This window comes from Hibiscus syriacus, unplaced genomic scaffold, assembly GCF_006381635.1.
Source record: "Hibiscus syriacus cultivar Baekdansim isolate YM2019G1 unplaced genomic scaffold, ASM638163v2 tig00110814_pilon, whole genome shotgun sequence".
In the NCBI taxonomy this organism is placed as follows: domain Eukaryota; kingdom Viridiplantae; phylum Streptophyta; class Magnoliopsida; order Malvales; family Malvaceae; genus Hibiscus; species Hibiscus syriacus.
Genome location: NW_024062872.1, coordinates 174,820 through 191,627, shown reverse-complemented (window position 1 = coordinate 191,627; position 16,808 = coordinate 174,820). Strand labels below are relative to the sequence as shown.

The following is a 16,808-nucleotide window of genomic DNA, read 5'->3' as shown; positions in this document are numbered from 1 at the left end:
AGGTATTGATTTCAATGAAATCTTTTCTCCTGTGGTTCGACTGATAACAGTTCAAGTAGTCTTGGCAATGTGTGCTACATTGAACTTACATCTAGAGCATCTAGATGTTAAAACAACTTTTCTTCATAGAAATATTGATGAAGAGATTTATATGCTCCATCCTGAAAGTTTTAAAGAAAAAGAAAAGAAGAACTTGATTTTCAGGTTAAACAAATCTTTGTACGGTCTAAAGCAGGCGCAGAGGTGTTGGTATAAGATATTTGATTCCTTCATTATGTGCCTTGGATACAACAGACTTAATGCAGACCCTTGTGCTTATTTCAAAAGGTCTAGTGATAACAATTTTGTTAAATTGATGTTGTATATGGATGGCATGTTGGTTGCAGGACCCAACAAAGATCATATTGAAGAATTAAAGGCACAACTGGCTAGGGAATTTGAAATGAAGGACTTGGGATCAGGAAACAAGATTCTAGGGATGCAAATTCACCGAGACAGAAGTAATAGGAAGATTTGGCTTTCACAAAAGAATTACTTAAAGAAGATCTTGTCACGATTCAGCATGCAAGATTGTAAGCCAATTTCTACCCCACTTCCTATTAACTTCAAATTATCCTCCAGTATGAGTCCTAGCAGTGAAAAAGAGAGGATGGAGATGTCTCGAGTACCGTATGCATCGGCAGTGGGAAGTTTAATGTTCCCTATGATATGCACAAGACCATACATTGCACAAGCAGTAAAAGTGGTTAGTCGGTACATGGCGAATCCAGGCAAAGAGCATTGGAATACAGTAAAGAGAATCCTGAGATACATCAAAAGGACCTCAAATGTTGCATTATGTTATGGAGGATCAAATTTACTTATCAATGGGTATGTCGATTCTGACTATGCATGGATATGGATAAAAGAAAATCTACTACAAGATATGTGTTCAAAGTTGCTGGTGAAGCTGGAAGCTGGGTTTCAAAATTGCAGTAAGTTGTGGCTACATCCACAACAAAGGCATAATATGTAGCAGCTACACAAGCCAGTAAAGAAACAATTTGGTTGAAGATGTTATTGGAGGAGCTTGGGCACAATCAAGAGTATGTCTCTATGTTTTGTGACAGTCAAAGCGTCTTGCATCTATCAAGGAATCCAACATTTCATTCAAGGGCAAAAGAAATACGAGTTCAGTACTATTGTCAAAAAGGCAGTACACAATTGTTGAATTTGTACAATGGTTAAATCTCAATTTTAGTCATTCTAATTTAAGGTATTTACAAATTAGTCCTTAAGCTTCAACTATAAATACCCTAGCTCATTTAGCTTCAAAACCATCCCAAATCATTTTCTCCCAATACTAGAGAATTTAGAGAGTTTCATGAGAGTTGTTTTCTCCTTTTTATCAAGAGATAATTATAATTGTTTTCTCCTTGGTAGATCGAGAGAAGTTGTAATTCATATTTTCTCATAGTGAAATTCTTCTACCGTTGTAACACCCCAATTATTGTAATTATTAAGGGCCACTCAATAGGAGATATATTTTTTAAGTAAGGATAATGGCAACATGGTTGAAATCCATTGCTTTCCAGCTTAGAAGAAATGTTATATTATTTCTTGCTTGTTGATTCACAGCTGGATTTGTTGACAAAAGAAAAAAATTAATGGAAATGATGTGGTTTGTGTGATAAAGAATATTGCAACGTTAACTGGTGCGTTGTTTACTTTGAATGCCTCTCAAATTCCTATTGAGTTGCCTACACTCTTTGATAAAGACAATGAACATATGGGAATTTTATTATTTTAATATTAGTATTTTATTTAGATTTCCAGGAACTATATAATTGAGATATTTTGAAAGTCTCTCTTTTATAGAGTGTATATACGTAATGGAGGAAATCATTTGGGAAGGCAAAAATACAAACCCAAACTTATCCTTATCTTCACCGTACCCATGCTTCGCTGTCTCCGTCGTTCCAGAAGTGTAAAGCGGTATTGGATGCGGTGGAGTTTACCGAGAGAGTATCGGAGGATGAGTTTAAGAAGCGATTGAATTCTTATAGCAAACCTATTGAGCTTGATCGTCTGTTTAATGGCCTTCCAAATGCCCTACGTCCATCATCAGGATCACTTGGTAATTAAGGAGATGCTGGTGGCAGGACTACATCCCATAGCCATTCTGAGCATCAAAATATTGACTTGGAAACTGCTGTGTATACTCCTCCCACTCTTGTACCTCCTCGAATTATATCATTTCTACATGATCTAGCCAAGCAAATGGTTCGAGCTGGTCATCAGCAGCAGTTACTCAGAATTTATAAGCATCATTTGTGTTCAGTTTGAGTATTCCTGGAGAAGGTTCAGACATGGAAGCTGCTCTTTTCGTTTGTTCACTAGCTTTGGCAATGGAATCACATGAAATGGAGCAGTTATAGAGAAAGAGAAAACAATTTAAAATAAACGTGAAATGGAGCATGGAGCAATGGAATCACGTGGTTTTGGGGAACTATTATTAAAGTGCAAATGGGTAAATCACAAGGTGTGTCATCCAAGTTTGGTGAGATCTTTACCTTGTCTCTTAATTTCCAAGTGTTTATAGTTATGACATAATAGTTTTTACAAGATCAATTTAGTCACTAATTTAAGTAATTAACTATTTTGATGGCACCATTAGTTTTCAATTTTACCAATTGAGCCCTCTATTATAGAAAGGATTTTTAATAAGTTATTTTTATGGCGAGGAAATTTATTTTAGATTTGGGTTCGTATATTTGAATGTTCGGGTTCTTGAGAAAAAGATTGGAAGCTAGAAGTTGAGTTGGTGAGCTTGAATTCAAGAGTTATTGTTTGGGTTTTATCGACGTCATGAGTTCGATTCCGCAGTCCGTTTTGCCAAATTCATACCCGAAGGCCTTGAAATTTCCAGTCAAACCCTTTGACTTTGATTATTGACCGAAAAGTCAAAATTTTCGAAAAGTCATATTTTATGTTTTTCGACGTCCTGAATCCGAATCCGAAGACCGTTTCGTCAAATTCAAACACGGTAAGCTGCTTTTGACTAATTTATCACCCGATTCGATTCGTTTTTCAGAATTAAACTCTATTTTTGATTAAATTTCTGTTGATATGCATCTGAGGAATTTTTGGAAGATGATTTCAAGATCGAGGGCGTTCGAATGGAATTTATATGGTCGATCAGTATGTCACAAAAATTGAGGTAATACTTTACTACCTCTTTATGCTTTATGGAACATGTTGATATCGGTAAATGCATGAATAAGATAATGTTGATCACTTTTGTGGAGTTGAATAATTTATACACTTGATATGAATGTGGTAGAAATTCTGCAACTGAATACGGATCGAATGACTAAGATAAGAGATTGATAATTGTTAGAATTAAATTACAAGTTTGTGATTGGTGATAAAGAAATCAGCTCTGGATTTGTAACTTATATTTTATATCATCAAGGGTTAAATGTTAAAGGTACTTGGATTAAATAGGTGATTTGATGAGTTTGGAAACACTGTTGAACTTACATGATGAATTGTCATTATGGGTTATGAGCCATGGATTAAGTACGTCAGTATTTCCTGATATTGTTGAAACGTGGAAATGAAATAAAGACCGTTGGAAGATTTATTCAGTGATGATTATGGGGATGATCTATGGATCTGCATTATGGTATTAAATAGTGAATACACTGGAAAGATAATGAATTGACTTGTTGACATGCATCAGTTTGAGAGTTGTGTAACTCGAGTTATTTGATAATATGATCGATAGTCGTAGATTGTAAATGACTTGAATCTTCGATTCTATATTTCATCTCAAATCACTTCGGTCATGTTTGAAAAAAAACAAGTAACGTAGAAGGAAAAGATTCTGAATATCTCATTTGGTTCAATTGGGCTGAAATCCTATGAATTCAAAGTATATTCCTAAATACCCCTGATTGTTTGGGTAATGGAATCACTCGCAGTAAATCTGAATTTAGAATTATTATGTATAAAGGTTTCTGAACGTTTTCCTAATGCACACGAAAATATAGTGGGATTCTAATGTATCAACCTTAAATGTCTGTCTAGGTCGGTTAGTAATTTATTCTCCTCAATAGGACCTTGTTCCTGGAATTTGATCAAATTTCATAAGTTTCATGTTATCCAAAATGATAACTACAATGGCCTCTGAAAATACTTGGATTCTCTAGTGTGCTCCCTAATTATTACTGAACTGTTTTATTGGTTTTAATATGAGGTACACTGAGTTCTTTGGTTACTGTTTTATTGATGCACCAATTTAATGTGATGATTTATGGAATTTGTGTCACGGTGCAATTGAACTTTTGGATTGAATTACAATAGTATAGCTCTGATCAAGCTAATAAACAGAATGGGCCTAATGTGACTCTTGCGGCCCCAAGATACATTAGGTTGGCTTCCCTTGCTGTGTGCTTAGGGTAAGCTATATGGACTTGGACTTACGGGCTTAAGGATGCAAGCTATAAAGCTTATCATTAGGTTGGCTTTCTTTTTGTTGTGTGCTTAGAGTAAGCTATATGGAAAATAGTTTTGGAAATTACTGATGGTGTACAAGAAAAGAGTTTAAACTATGATTTTCAAAAGTTAAATTTCATTATGATTTTATGAGATTTACTGAACTATCATTTGATAAGTGTAACTATTATGATTTTATTATACTGTTGGAACACACTAGACATCCTATTCGATCTCCTGAAAATGTCATACTTTGAAAGGTTTCTTATGAACTGAGATTCATGGCTTCTACTCGATGAACTTCTATGGGAACCCCAAATTATTCTGCAAACTGATATATGTATGATTCAATAAGGAAATTATATGGCTTTCCATTTATCTACATGTCATGTAGCATCATCTGGTAGTTCTGTATTACTGAGCTTTCCGAAGCTCACTCTATTACTCAACATTGCAGGTTAAAAGAATTGTACCAGTGCAGCTATCGACATCAGTAAGGTAGTTCTTCTGGCGTTGCTTGCAGAGAATGGTACATGTGATTAGGGGGCATGTGAATTGTATTTTGTTTTATATTTGAGTTTGAAAAACCTATTTTATTTCTGAATAATAATAAATCATTTATGATTTTACATGTTTTAAGAAAAGTTTTAAATTTTCTGCTATTTTTACAGTGGGTCGCTCCGGTGGCCCTAATGTGACACTCCAGATCGGATCGGGCTATCCGCATCGGTCTGAGGGGGTTACAACCGTTGCCCGTGGTTTTTACCCTATATTATTTAGGGGTTTTCCACGTAAATTTTGTGTCTCTTTTATCTTCATTTTTATTTTCTCAAATTATCAATTGTGATTTTACTATATCCAATAGTCGTCTTCCGCAACAATTATTACAAAAAAAAAAGACATTTCAACAAAAAGGAGATTTGTAATATACTTTTTTACTAAAAAGAGATGCTTCATATATAAAAAAAATTACTTTTTTTGCACAATTTGTCAAATATTCGGTCTCTTTAAATTCTCAAATGTACTTGCGACAGTGGAAGTAAAGACTTGTGGTTTACAAATATTTTTCTGGAAGTGGAACCGACTTTGAGGAATGAAACTGGGCTAACAAGATAACACATAAGGTCAACCTACTTAGCCTAAATTCGATCTATAGAGTCTCCATAGTATAACTAATCTATTCAATAAACATTAGTTAACATTTGATTGTTGATTTAGAAATTTGGATCGTTACATGATAGATATAGTGTGTGCACGTGTTGAAAAGGGTATTTTCAGTAAGTATATGTGACAAGGGACTATGCTAGAAAATTTGTGTTGGGATGTTGAGATAAAATTTAAAAATGTAGGAGACCAAAGTTAAAAATTTTGAGTTAAAAGGGTTCAAATTAAATTATTAATTTTTGATAGAGATAAAAAATGTGTTTTTTTATTTAATCAAGGGATGGGGATCAAATTGAATTATTAATTTTTAAGATGGGCTAAATATGAAATTAAATAAAGTGGTCCAAGGCTTTTGCCCAATCCTGGATCAAGCTCTCATCGATTAATATTCAACACAAACTTAACCATCATTCGTCATTATATATAGTATGATTTAAACAATATATAGGTGAATTTTATACACATATGATAATAGTGAATGTATTGAAAAGTAATAGACAAAATAACAATGAATTGGATTTCAACCAATATACCCTTATCCATGTTAGCATTTCAACTAAAGTAATTAACCGTGTTGAATATTTGGATTATCTAATTGAGTTTAATATTATTGTTTTTGTATGAATTTTTTTAGTAATTATTGTCCTCATTTTTTTATTTAGGTGTGTGATAATTTTAATTAGATCTTTTATTTTATTAATAAAATATAATTTTCATTGTTAAAAATTAACAATATATATATACCAGAATCGGATAAATATATCTAAAACATTCATCCAAATCAGTACACTCTTTGCATTAATAGAAAAGTTGTGAAGTTACAAGACTTTACCCTTTGTACTCAAGTAGTGACAAAGATGTAACAAAGCTTTCAACCCCAAAAGATAAAAATATGTATACTCATTTCCTTCTTCCCTTATCTTAAACAATAATTTACTACTTTAATCCCACCCCTTTTACAACTCTTGCTCGGGTGCGCCATTTATATTTTTCTATATTTTTTCTTCTTTTACATTTTCGATTGAGTTTTTGTAGAGAATTCTTTCCATTCAACCAATCGTCGTAAAAAATCCATAACCTGTAAAAAGTATAGATATTAAATTACAAATATATTCGAAAATTATCTAATGTCATCTACTTAATGTTAGTTTGAAACTAACCTCATCTGGCTCTTGTAAAGAATATGATGCATTGGTGTCCTTGGGAAACTTGGAGACAAGAATACCAAAACCTTGTCCTCTGTCTCTCAGTATCTAAATAAGAATGAAAACCAAAAGTATTTAGCCTTAAAGATCCACTGGTTTAATAATAAGGGTAAAAAAAATTACCATTGAGTTTGATTTTTTTACCTTGAATGCATCTTCGTCGGTGCGGTCATCTCCGATGTAAACCGGGAAAACATCGGTACAGTTAGCGAATCCTACAGCAAATTAACACATTGGTATTATTTTTAGCACTTGTGGTTCATCACAGAACATCACGTCATGTTTTTTTTTCCCTACTATTACCAACTTTAACTGAAATAATGACGTGTTGGTGTAATATGAACGCGCAGACACGAAGTGCACACGTTATAAAGAATAATTTGAAACTTACCAAGAGATTCTAACAAAAACTCGAGGGCTTTCCCTTTGTCCCATTTAATTGTGGGACGGATTTCCAGAACCTTTCTGCCTTGTGTTAGCCGAAGCTTGGGGTAGTCTTTTAACACAGACTTAACCTGTTGTGCCAGTTCACTCCATTTCTGTAATTTTATACCCAACAAATCAGATGGTTGAAATTGTGATAATAAGCTTTGATGATGTCCAAGTTGCTATTGAGGTTTTCACCTTTTCATCCACGCATCGGAAGTGTACTGAGAGACAAAATTTGTTGTTCTCCACTTTAGCTCCTGGAGTTGATTTTGTAGTCTCCACCAGTTGTTCGTAAACCTGGAAAATTCCATGAAAAAATGTAAGTTTTCTGAAGCTATTTTCTTTGATTATATTGTGTTTGTGATGAAGAAATTACCTCATCGATCAATGGAACAAATTCACTAGCTGGTTGGAAAAGTAATTCAGTGTCCTGAAAAGTAAAAATCCAAGGATGAGAGTGAGGAAATGCAGATGATTTTGACCATTTAGTGAAAAAACAGTAACGGTAAAGCATCAGTTTACTCACTCTCTTGGATTTGGAAAGTTTCTCAGGGCCTTTAATGTCCATTCCATGGCTTCCAGCGTAATATAGGTCAGCTAACTTGACAAAGTTATACACCTTACAGTTTTAAAAACAACAAAAGTTTTACCGATTGTGAAAACACTAAATAGACTAAAAGGATCAAATTTTAGGGCCTGAAAATGTACCTTGTCCCTGCATCTACCACTCACTATAGCTGTAGGGAAACATTTGGCTAGCTTTCTCACTGTCTTTCTCATCTGGTGTACACAAAGCATGGGAAATTTAATGTCAAAATTATAGATGAAAAATACCCAGAAATTTTATGTAAAGACTACCCGTGGTGTCATATGAACAAATAGCTAACCTTCTTGGACATGAAAGCTCGATCTGGATCTGCAACAATCGGCGAAAGAGTGCCGTCGTAATCTAAAAACATTACTATTTGTTTCCCTCTCGAAGCATCTATAATCTGCTCGAACATCTCCAGCGCTGATGGATGGTGCAGCTAAACAATTTCATCAACCATGGAAAGTCAGAATCTTTATTGTCTTAAAAAAATGATAAAACCCATTTTTGTTCAAGGCTTAAACAGCTTAGAACTCACATTCCAGGAACCTTCATCATCGGCAACGGAAGGTGTAGACTTAATATGAGTTGGGGAAGAAGCTCTCATGGAATCGACCCATGCGTTAACCATTGTTCCAGCACTGATTTCAAGGTTGTGAAGCAATTTCTTGCGTGAAATGGAGAGAAAACCGGGTGGTGGAGGCGGTTTTTGTACTGATTTCGCATCAGAGAGCACATTTTGACAAGCGGCGATGTTCTTTGGTCTTTCTTCAAGGAAACTCACTGCAACAAACAACAACAACCCACATTCAAACATTTTCAGTAAGATCCAAAGCCCAAAGTTTTTTGTTTTGCTGTAATTGAATCAAAGAAAAAGAAAAATAGGACTTACCCATTTTTGGAAATTAAGGTAGTTAGAAGAACAACTCAAACTCAACAAGTGTTTGGATGGTAATGTAAGATTAACGCAGTCGAAAGGTGGAAAGGGGAGTTTACAGGGTACTCTGTTTTTTTGTTTTGTTTGAAATCGAAACCCAAAGATTAAGGAAGTGAAACCGAATCGAGAGGAGAAAAAGGAAGAAGAAAATCCCAAGGATTGGTCGAAAACAGAGAGAAGGAAGCAATGGATGACAGTGTAGAGAACGAATGTGAGAGAGACAGAAGGAGTTGAAGAAGCTTTTATAGCAAAAACCAGACACAAACTGACGAAACCAAACTCCCTCGCAAAAAAGTAGAAAAATAAAAATAAAAATGGTGTGGTGGGTCCCATTCCCCAGCCAAAACCAAAAATTCCTGAGAGAGAACTGGTGGTTTCAAGCTGATTTGCTGGCAGTGATGCCACGTGGATGACATTCGTCAGAACCGCTAGTCTCATGTGGGTTCCTGCTGCGTGTAGTGCCAAGTCACTTGTTATACCCACGGGATTATGGGAGCTGTATTTCCTTAAATTGGGTCCTATTTGGGTGGATCGCTGCACCAACTTGTCTTCAAAATAATTAGTCATGCAGACTCATCTTCTACATTAGTCTTTCAATTTCAAATTACTTTAATTTAGTTTTTCAATTATTAGTATTGTATTAATCAGGGTTTTTTTAACTGAATCGTCACTTTGAGCTTAAATGTTGATTTTTTAAATCTTACCTATGGCAAAAAATTTGAATTTTTCGATTCGATTCAACATTAAAAATTTGATTGACCCGAATAAAAAATATCAAATAAAGATCGAATTAATAAAATAGGACTCAAATAATTTAAATTATTCAAAACTTTTAGTAATTAGTGAATTGATTTTTAAGTTCGAGTCAAGTCATTCAACTTTGCATGATATATGCATATTGCATATGAAAAGTATGAAGAAATATATATGTTTATCGTATATGTTTGTAGAAAATTGTTTAAATTAGAATCAATTAGTATCATAATATTTAAAATTAAATTTAAACAAAAATTTGAATAACTCACTCAACTTAAAAAATTCAAATAAAATGTAAGTTATAAAATATGACTCGCCAACTCAACTAGCTTAAATTTTCTTAACTCAATTCGATCGAATACTTACCCCTAATATAAATGGCATGATTTATTACTTATTATTAAAAAATGTAACACGTACTTCTAAAAAGTAAAATTAACAAATATAATATTTTTAAAAGATATTAAATAAATTTATTTAGTAGGAGTATTTATTTTAGCAATTAAAATATTAGTTAACGACAAGGCAAATTATAGTTGGTGAATAGTTTAGGTGATTAACAACAAATAGTGAATGCTAAGAGTGGGTTGGTGGATAAAAGTTTAAGGTAAGTAACGGACAGGGTTACAATTTGATACAATATTGTTAAAAGAAATCACAGTTAATGTGAGAATTAATTCTTACAATCATCAGTTATATGACATGATATCAAGTAAAGCAATATTTAGAATCCTTTTATATATATATATATATATATGACACGAACCAAACATTTTCAATGATTAAAGAGATTGTATTATTTTTAGAAGTTTCGATTTCAAACATGATATTTGTAAAGATATTTGAATGCAGTGGCGGATGTAACCTTTGTGCTTACCCTAAAATCTGGATTTTTTAAATATTAATAGCACATTTTACTGAGGGTGCCCACCCTGAAATTTTATTTGTATCTATCACATACAAAAATTTTATGTTATTAATATACATGTACACACCTTGAAAAATATTCCTTAATCTGTCATTGTTTGAACATTTCTTATAAATTAAACAATTTCAATGATTAAAAGGAAGATTATTATTTTTAAATTTTTTTATTTTGAACATGATGTTTGTAAAACTATTTGAATGTTTATTATGAAATAGTTGAGACACTTTCGTAAAGATATAATATAAAAATAGAAGTAAATAAAGTAAATATGTATATAGGCAAAGGGACCTTTGTTCTTTAAATGCCCCTTGTATACAATCGCAAAACTAACAACAAAACCAAACCCTGTTCTGCAAAAACCAGCAGCGAACACTGAAATATAAAGATATTTCTTTGCCCTCCTCCGTTGATAATTTCTCTCTTTTTTTCCTAAAGAAAATAAGAAGGAACATGACATTTATTCAATTAATTTTCTATAAACATATTGAAAAATTAATATTTTAAACAACCCTAGTGTCTAGGCCAAGAGCCTATTACTTTGGCATCTTTAGTCTCACCCAAAAACCTTATTTATTGTTCACCTAATTATTATTTGCGCTTTGTTTTGTGATTAAAATGTTAAGCTTTGTTTATTTGGTACTCAATTATGCTCTCAATTTAATTATGAAAAATTACTGTGTGAGCTGCCATTTAACATGCTTAATAATGCACTGTTCGGATGTTATTGTTCTAAATTTATAATCCTCTCTTAATTTTATAAAATTCAAACTATAAACTCATTTTCTTTGCTCCAAAATACGTCAATAAACCTTCCACATCTTTCAATGGAAGAAGTGAGAAAGTTTGAAATCAAATCTCATTTAAATAAATAAATATTCATTTAAACACTACCTTGTTTCGCTTAAATATATAAATAGTTTTTCTTCCACTTTTTCTTTAGCGAATTTTTATACTTGAACTAATATTGCATCTAATTTAAATTAGGGTTTATATTTTAATTTTTTTTAAGGTTTATGTTTGATTCATGATTATCCCTTAAAAAATATCATCTCTAATGTATTTGTAATGATTACGAACTAAATTGATAAATATTATACATATAAAAAGTAATAAATATTTTATCCTTTTTAAAAGTAGCATGTCAACAACGAGCAGTACAATAGATATATATAATTTTTAACAAAGAAATTATTTTACCTTTTATAAAATGTATAACAATCGATTTATTTAATTATTTAATAGAAAAACCAAAATGTAATCCAAAATATACTACACGACACTTAAAATACTCCACAATTAAAAAAAACTCGTGATATTGATGTCACTTATCTAAGAACCACTTTCACAACAATAACTTTTTATTTGATTATTAAGATATAGTATTTATGTCATCAATTACTTCATTATGTTACTTTAAACTTTTCATAAAAAATGTTGGTTCAAAACAGTTAATTAATGACAATTTGTTGTTTTAATATTCTAAGAAGTTAATAATTTTTAAAGCAGATGATTAAAAATTATTAATTAACCTTTATTGTTGAAAAAAATAAGCGGAATATAAGAATTTTTATTTTGAGATAATTGAAATGAAATTGAATATGGTATGCAAATAATAAACGATTTCAAAAAACACAATAGAAATAAAGAAGTATGACATTATTTCATTTTGTTTATAGTTTTAATTTTTTTATGAACTCATTGGTATGTTTGAACGTCTTAATTGAGACGCATCAATTTTAAACATCAGCTGGCTCCCTAATATATCAACAACGACAAGTTTATTTGTTGATAATAAATCAGTGTTCACAAGTCTTGATTTAAACAATAAAATTTGAACTTTATGAATAAATGACATAGTAAAAAGATATCGGTTTGAGTTATGAGTATAAATTACGTTCCTCTTTTCTAAATTCGAAGATAAGATTCATTTTATTGAAAATGTATTCAAGTATTTTTAATTATTTTTTGCAAATATTTTTTATTTTCAATAAATTTTCAATTATTTAATTTTTTTAAAAAAAGTGCCATTTTTAATTATTTAAATACTTTAATTTATTTCACTTTTTTTATTTTCTTAAATTTCTAATATTTTAAAGTATTTTTAATAGTTTAATATTTTAATGACTTAAATAAACCTTAGGATTTTCTATTAAAAAAACAATCAAGTCTTCAAACTATTCAAAAAAATCAATCAAGCCTCTCCGTTACATCATCATACACCTATTAAATTGCCATGTTTGTAGAGTTAATAGTCGTGTCAATACAATACAGATTGAATATCAAAATCGATGGTCAAATAACTTAGTCAATATACTTACTTAGTTGGAGGATCTAATTGCATGAAGGGAAAAAATTAGATCTCATAAAATTGTTGACAATCTCTTTCAAAATATTAGGTATAAAATTTAAAAATGTTAAAAGGATTTGACTTCTATTAAGATTAAATTTTGATGACAACCTCGTCACAAAATCTTAACATAAAAAAAAAGTTATAAATAAATAATATGAAAAATGAAAAAAGGTCAGAGACCACCCACTTAACTTAGGGTGAACCGTAAATCTGAAACTCACAACAACCACGTAAATGTCAAAATTCATCACTTTATTCATCAACATGAATAATGATAATAATAAAAATGATAAAAGGGAGGTGTTAACATATTTGATTGGTTAATTAAATTGTTTATCGTTATTTCTTTATACTTCCTTAAGTTATAACTTTAAATACATTAGGAGTATTTTTCTGCCATTTGTCAGAATTATTTTCTTTATCTATTCTTTGAATAAAAGTGAAATTCAATAGGGTGAAGGGACAGTGAACAGAAAACAGTGGTCGGACATGTCGGGGTTCATTTTGTAATTTAGTCTGACAGTTTCGTGAGGTTTGTTAGCAATAGTCAACCAATATTACTTGCATGCCAAGTTTACGTGTAATAATATATAGCATTTGAATGGATTTGAGTTGCTAAAGTCAAATAAAGATATAAAGAATTACATGGCAGGCATGAATGATGTATTTAGGTGGAAAATAACTTAACTTTTTTCTTAATTCAACGAAGCACGAGAAATAATTAAAAAAAATGGGAATAGATTCTCCAACTAATACCCAGAATATGGTTTGAATCTTTTATACGAATATAAGATTCGTCGGGTTTAGGAATTTTCACATGCACACGCTCTTTTTTATATTTCTCTTTACCCAACTTTCGGTCATATACACATATGCTTTATTGATATTATAAAACTGGGATTCTTTTGGGGATTCAAAATGCTTTAATATTTAATTTTAAATAAAAATAATTATATTTTTAAAGAGAGAAAATTATTAATTTATGAAGTAAGTTATAAATTAAGAAAGTGGATGTAAATATTATTTGTTTACTAAGTTTTATTTTATAGAAACAAATATTTTTATTAAAAAAAGAAAATATTAAAATTGCAGTGAATGGTTAAAACCATAACCGTCTACTCATTTTTCTATAATCATTGGCATTAGGAACTAACCATACAAGAAAAATATTAAAATACCTAATCAAAAAATTCAAATAAAAAATATATACGAATATATTTAATTGTATCGATAAATGAACCACAAAAAGAGATAAAAATTTTATATCCAAATTTAATCTGATGGTCCAAAACATGAAAGATCAGTAGGACAACAAATAAGTGACATTTTAATTAATCAAGACGACGTCAAATCCAACCTTAAATAATGATAAACAAAAAACTCAACCAAACGAGCGATTAAAAATATAAAATACTTGCCAAAAAAGTAAAAAAAAATATGTGATATCATATATTTTTTCTTCTTTGATATCAACTAAGTATCAATCAAACATTATTTTTATTTTTTAAGTTTGAAGAGGAAAAAGAGCAGAAAAACTAAGCCAAAAAGGTGAAATAAATAATTTCTTAATATGTTCAAAAGGGCGAATACTGTGTTCATTGCCTAAATTTTCACTTTTAACTTGTTTTTTTCCAATTATTATTAAGCTGTCATTTCACCTTCGTCGTAGTTTCGCATTGCTACTATAAATGAAAAAGAATAAATTCCATTTTGTGAGTCCTTCTAGATATTTAGCTTTACTTCCATTAGAAACAACCAATTTTAATATTCCATATTGACTCAGATTATAGTCATTTTAGTTAACTTTTTATGTTTTACGATTTATACTTAAGATTTATTATTATTTTATTTAATGATATAGGTTTTCCCCCTTAAAAGTATAATATATTTTATCATTACATTCAACATTTGTTAACATTTTAGATATTTTTTAATTTAGTTAAAAAATTTATCAAAATATATTTATTTTAAAAGATAATTAATATTATTATAGACATTTTTCCATATTTTTAGAATCAAGCGATCTCGTTGATAAATGAATTATTGTTATTTGTCGAGGTATCAGATTCGAGCACTATGAATACTAGGAGTATGAGCGTTCAATATCAAATGATTAAGAGTTATCTTTGAACAGATACTGACTTGTACTTACACTAAATTAACAAAAAAACCTTAAAACCCATTTTTTAATTAAACATGAAATTAATGAATTCAAATAAAATTTCATTATCGTTCCAACAATAATTATTTACTAAAATAAGTTTTATAGGTGTATTTTTACGTAAATTTTATACTTACATGTAAAGCATATGATAAACAATATATAATAGCAAACTAAGTTTGTTTCATGAAATTATAAATAAAAGTATTGAGTTTAAGGGATGATCATTATAGTAGATATATATGGTATTAATTCAGATTAGTTATAAAAAAATATATAATATATATTATACAATGATAGAAAAGCCAGGTGAAGGATATATAAACGGATTCAATGAATTTGTCTCACATAAACTAAAGTCTTGATACCAACAAATTAATTATTGTTTGGAGGATCGATAGAAAAATCAAAGCCATGTGAGTTAAGTCTCAATAACCATTGTTTGAATATGTTTTAATTTGTAATTTTATTATTATTATTATTATTAATTATTCTGACATATATTACTTATGATCCTACATAGAATTATTCTTGTAAATTTATTTAAAAAATATTATTGTGAACTGCAAATTAACAAGGAGTTATTCTCTTACAAAACAATAATCTTGTTGGAAACAAAACAGCGAATCCTGTGGTTAATATAAAATAGAATAGAGACAATGAATTAAGACACTTCTCTTTGTATATGATACATTGTAATAATTCACATTACTTTCATTGGTTTTTTTTTTATTTTATAAAAAAATTAAGTTAAAATTTTCAAGTTACCTTCAATGATATTTATTAGTACAAAAAATAAAATTACTATTATACTCTTATAATCCACACCTTTTTACTTTATACTTTAGGTTTTATATATTTCCTACAAAAAGTTATATGACTGAATTAAGTGATATAAATAAAATAAAATAATTATTATACTCTTATAAATTCGTATTTTATATATTTTATTTAATTGAGTTTACATAGTTGAGTTAAGTGACATCAATTCAACACGTCGTAAAAAAATATTTTAAGTAACAACACATCTGTAAAAAATAATACAATAAATGATCTGTAGATATAGAGATAAAAGACTGATGCATAACAGTTTTCGGGAATGAATTTAAATTTAAGATGATAAATTCTAATTGTTTATTTAAATATTTATATAAATATTAAAATAAGATATAATTCTTAAATGATATTTACTATGGGATGGATCGAGGGAAAACAAGTAAAGGTAATTACTCCCCTGAAAATTTAAATTTGCTGTTAGTGCGCGTCCTCTTAATATTTTAAAGTTATTGAGATGAAGAGTTGTATAAAACTGACAAAAGAAAAATAGTATGTTAAAAATTAATAGTACTGATGTACTTTTTGAAATTGGGTAGATCTCCACATTATATATTTATTACTTTTCCAATCTAATAAACATGTAAAATTATTAAAAGTAAAATTTTGCTAGGCATCTAACCAACAAGAAACATCCACGGATCCCAACCAGAAACCCTAACGTGTCGCACACGTGTCTCGAGCAAACCACCATGCTCTTTGGGAAAACTACACGAGAGACCACTAAGCTATGGTCGAAAATCAATGTGACTACCAAACTTTTAATTGAATTAATTAGACCATTCAATTATTTAATTGAATAATTTTATATTTAATTGGCATAATTATATATTTGTCCTTAATATTTACATATTATATCAACTTATTCACTATTTTAATTCAATTAAATAAATTTAATTATCCAATTAGAATGTAACACGTGTCAATATATGATTGGAAGATTTTACTTATGAATTTTAAATTATTTAATTAAATA

The 16,808-nt window shown here is 29.9% G+C and overlaps 1 protein-coding gene and 1 long non-coding RNA gene across 3 annotated transcripts; both read right to left on the bottom strand.

The window, feature by feature from the left end:
- Positions 1–5,419: 5,419 nt before the first annotated feature.
- LOC120141854 (probable trehalose-phosphate phosphatase J) lies at positions 5,420–8,881 on the bottom strand. 2 transcript variants are annotated; one of them, XM_039156628.1, is made up of 11 exons: positions 8,759–8,881; positions 8,405–8,649; positions 8,165–8,305; positions 7,986–8,057; positions 7,804–7,896; positions 7,654–7,707; positions 7,473–7,574; positions 7,240–7,387; positions 6,993–7,063; positions 6,749–6,896; positions 5,420–5,430 (listed from the first exon to the last, which is right to left on the bottom strand). In XM_039156628.1, the coding sequence occupies exons 1-10, from the start codon at positions 8,760–8,762 to the stop codon at positions 6,774–6,776; spliced, it is 1,053 nt and encodes a 350-aa protein (XP_039012559.1). In that variant the 5' UTR covers positions 8,763–8,881; the 3' UTR covers positions 5,420–5,430; positions 6,749–6,773. The 2 variants fall into 2 exon arrangements, with proteins under 2 accessions (XP_039012559.1, XP_039012557.1); XM_039156626.1 differs by lacking the exon at positions 5,420–5,430 and adding an exon at positions 6,535–6,721 and having other exon boundaries at positions 6,804–6,896; positions 8,759–8,876.
- LOC120141855 lies at positions 6,415–16,427 on the bottom strand. Its single transcript, XR_005517808.1, has 3 exons — positions 16,414–16,427; positions 12,954–12,958; positions 6,415–6,542 (listed from the first exon to the last, which is right to left on the bottom strand). It is a non-coding gene; the product is annotated as an uncharacterized LOC120141855 (long non-coding RNA).
- Between the last annotated feature and the right edge of the window lie 381 nt (positions 16,428–16,808).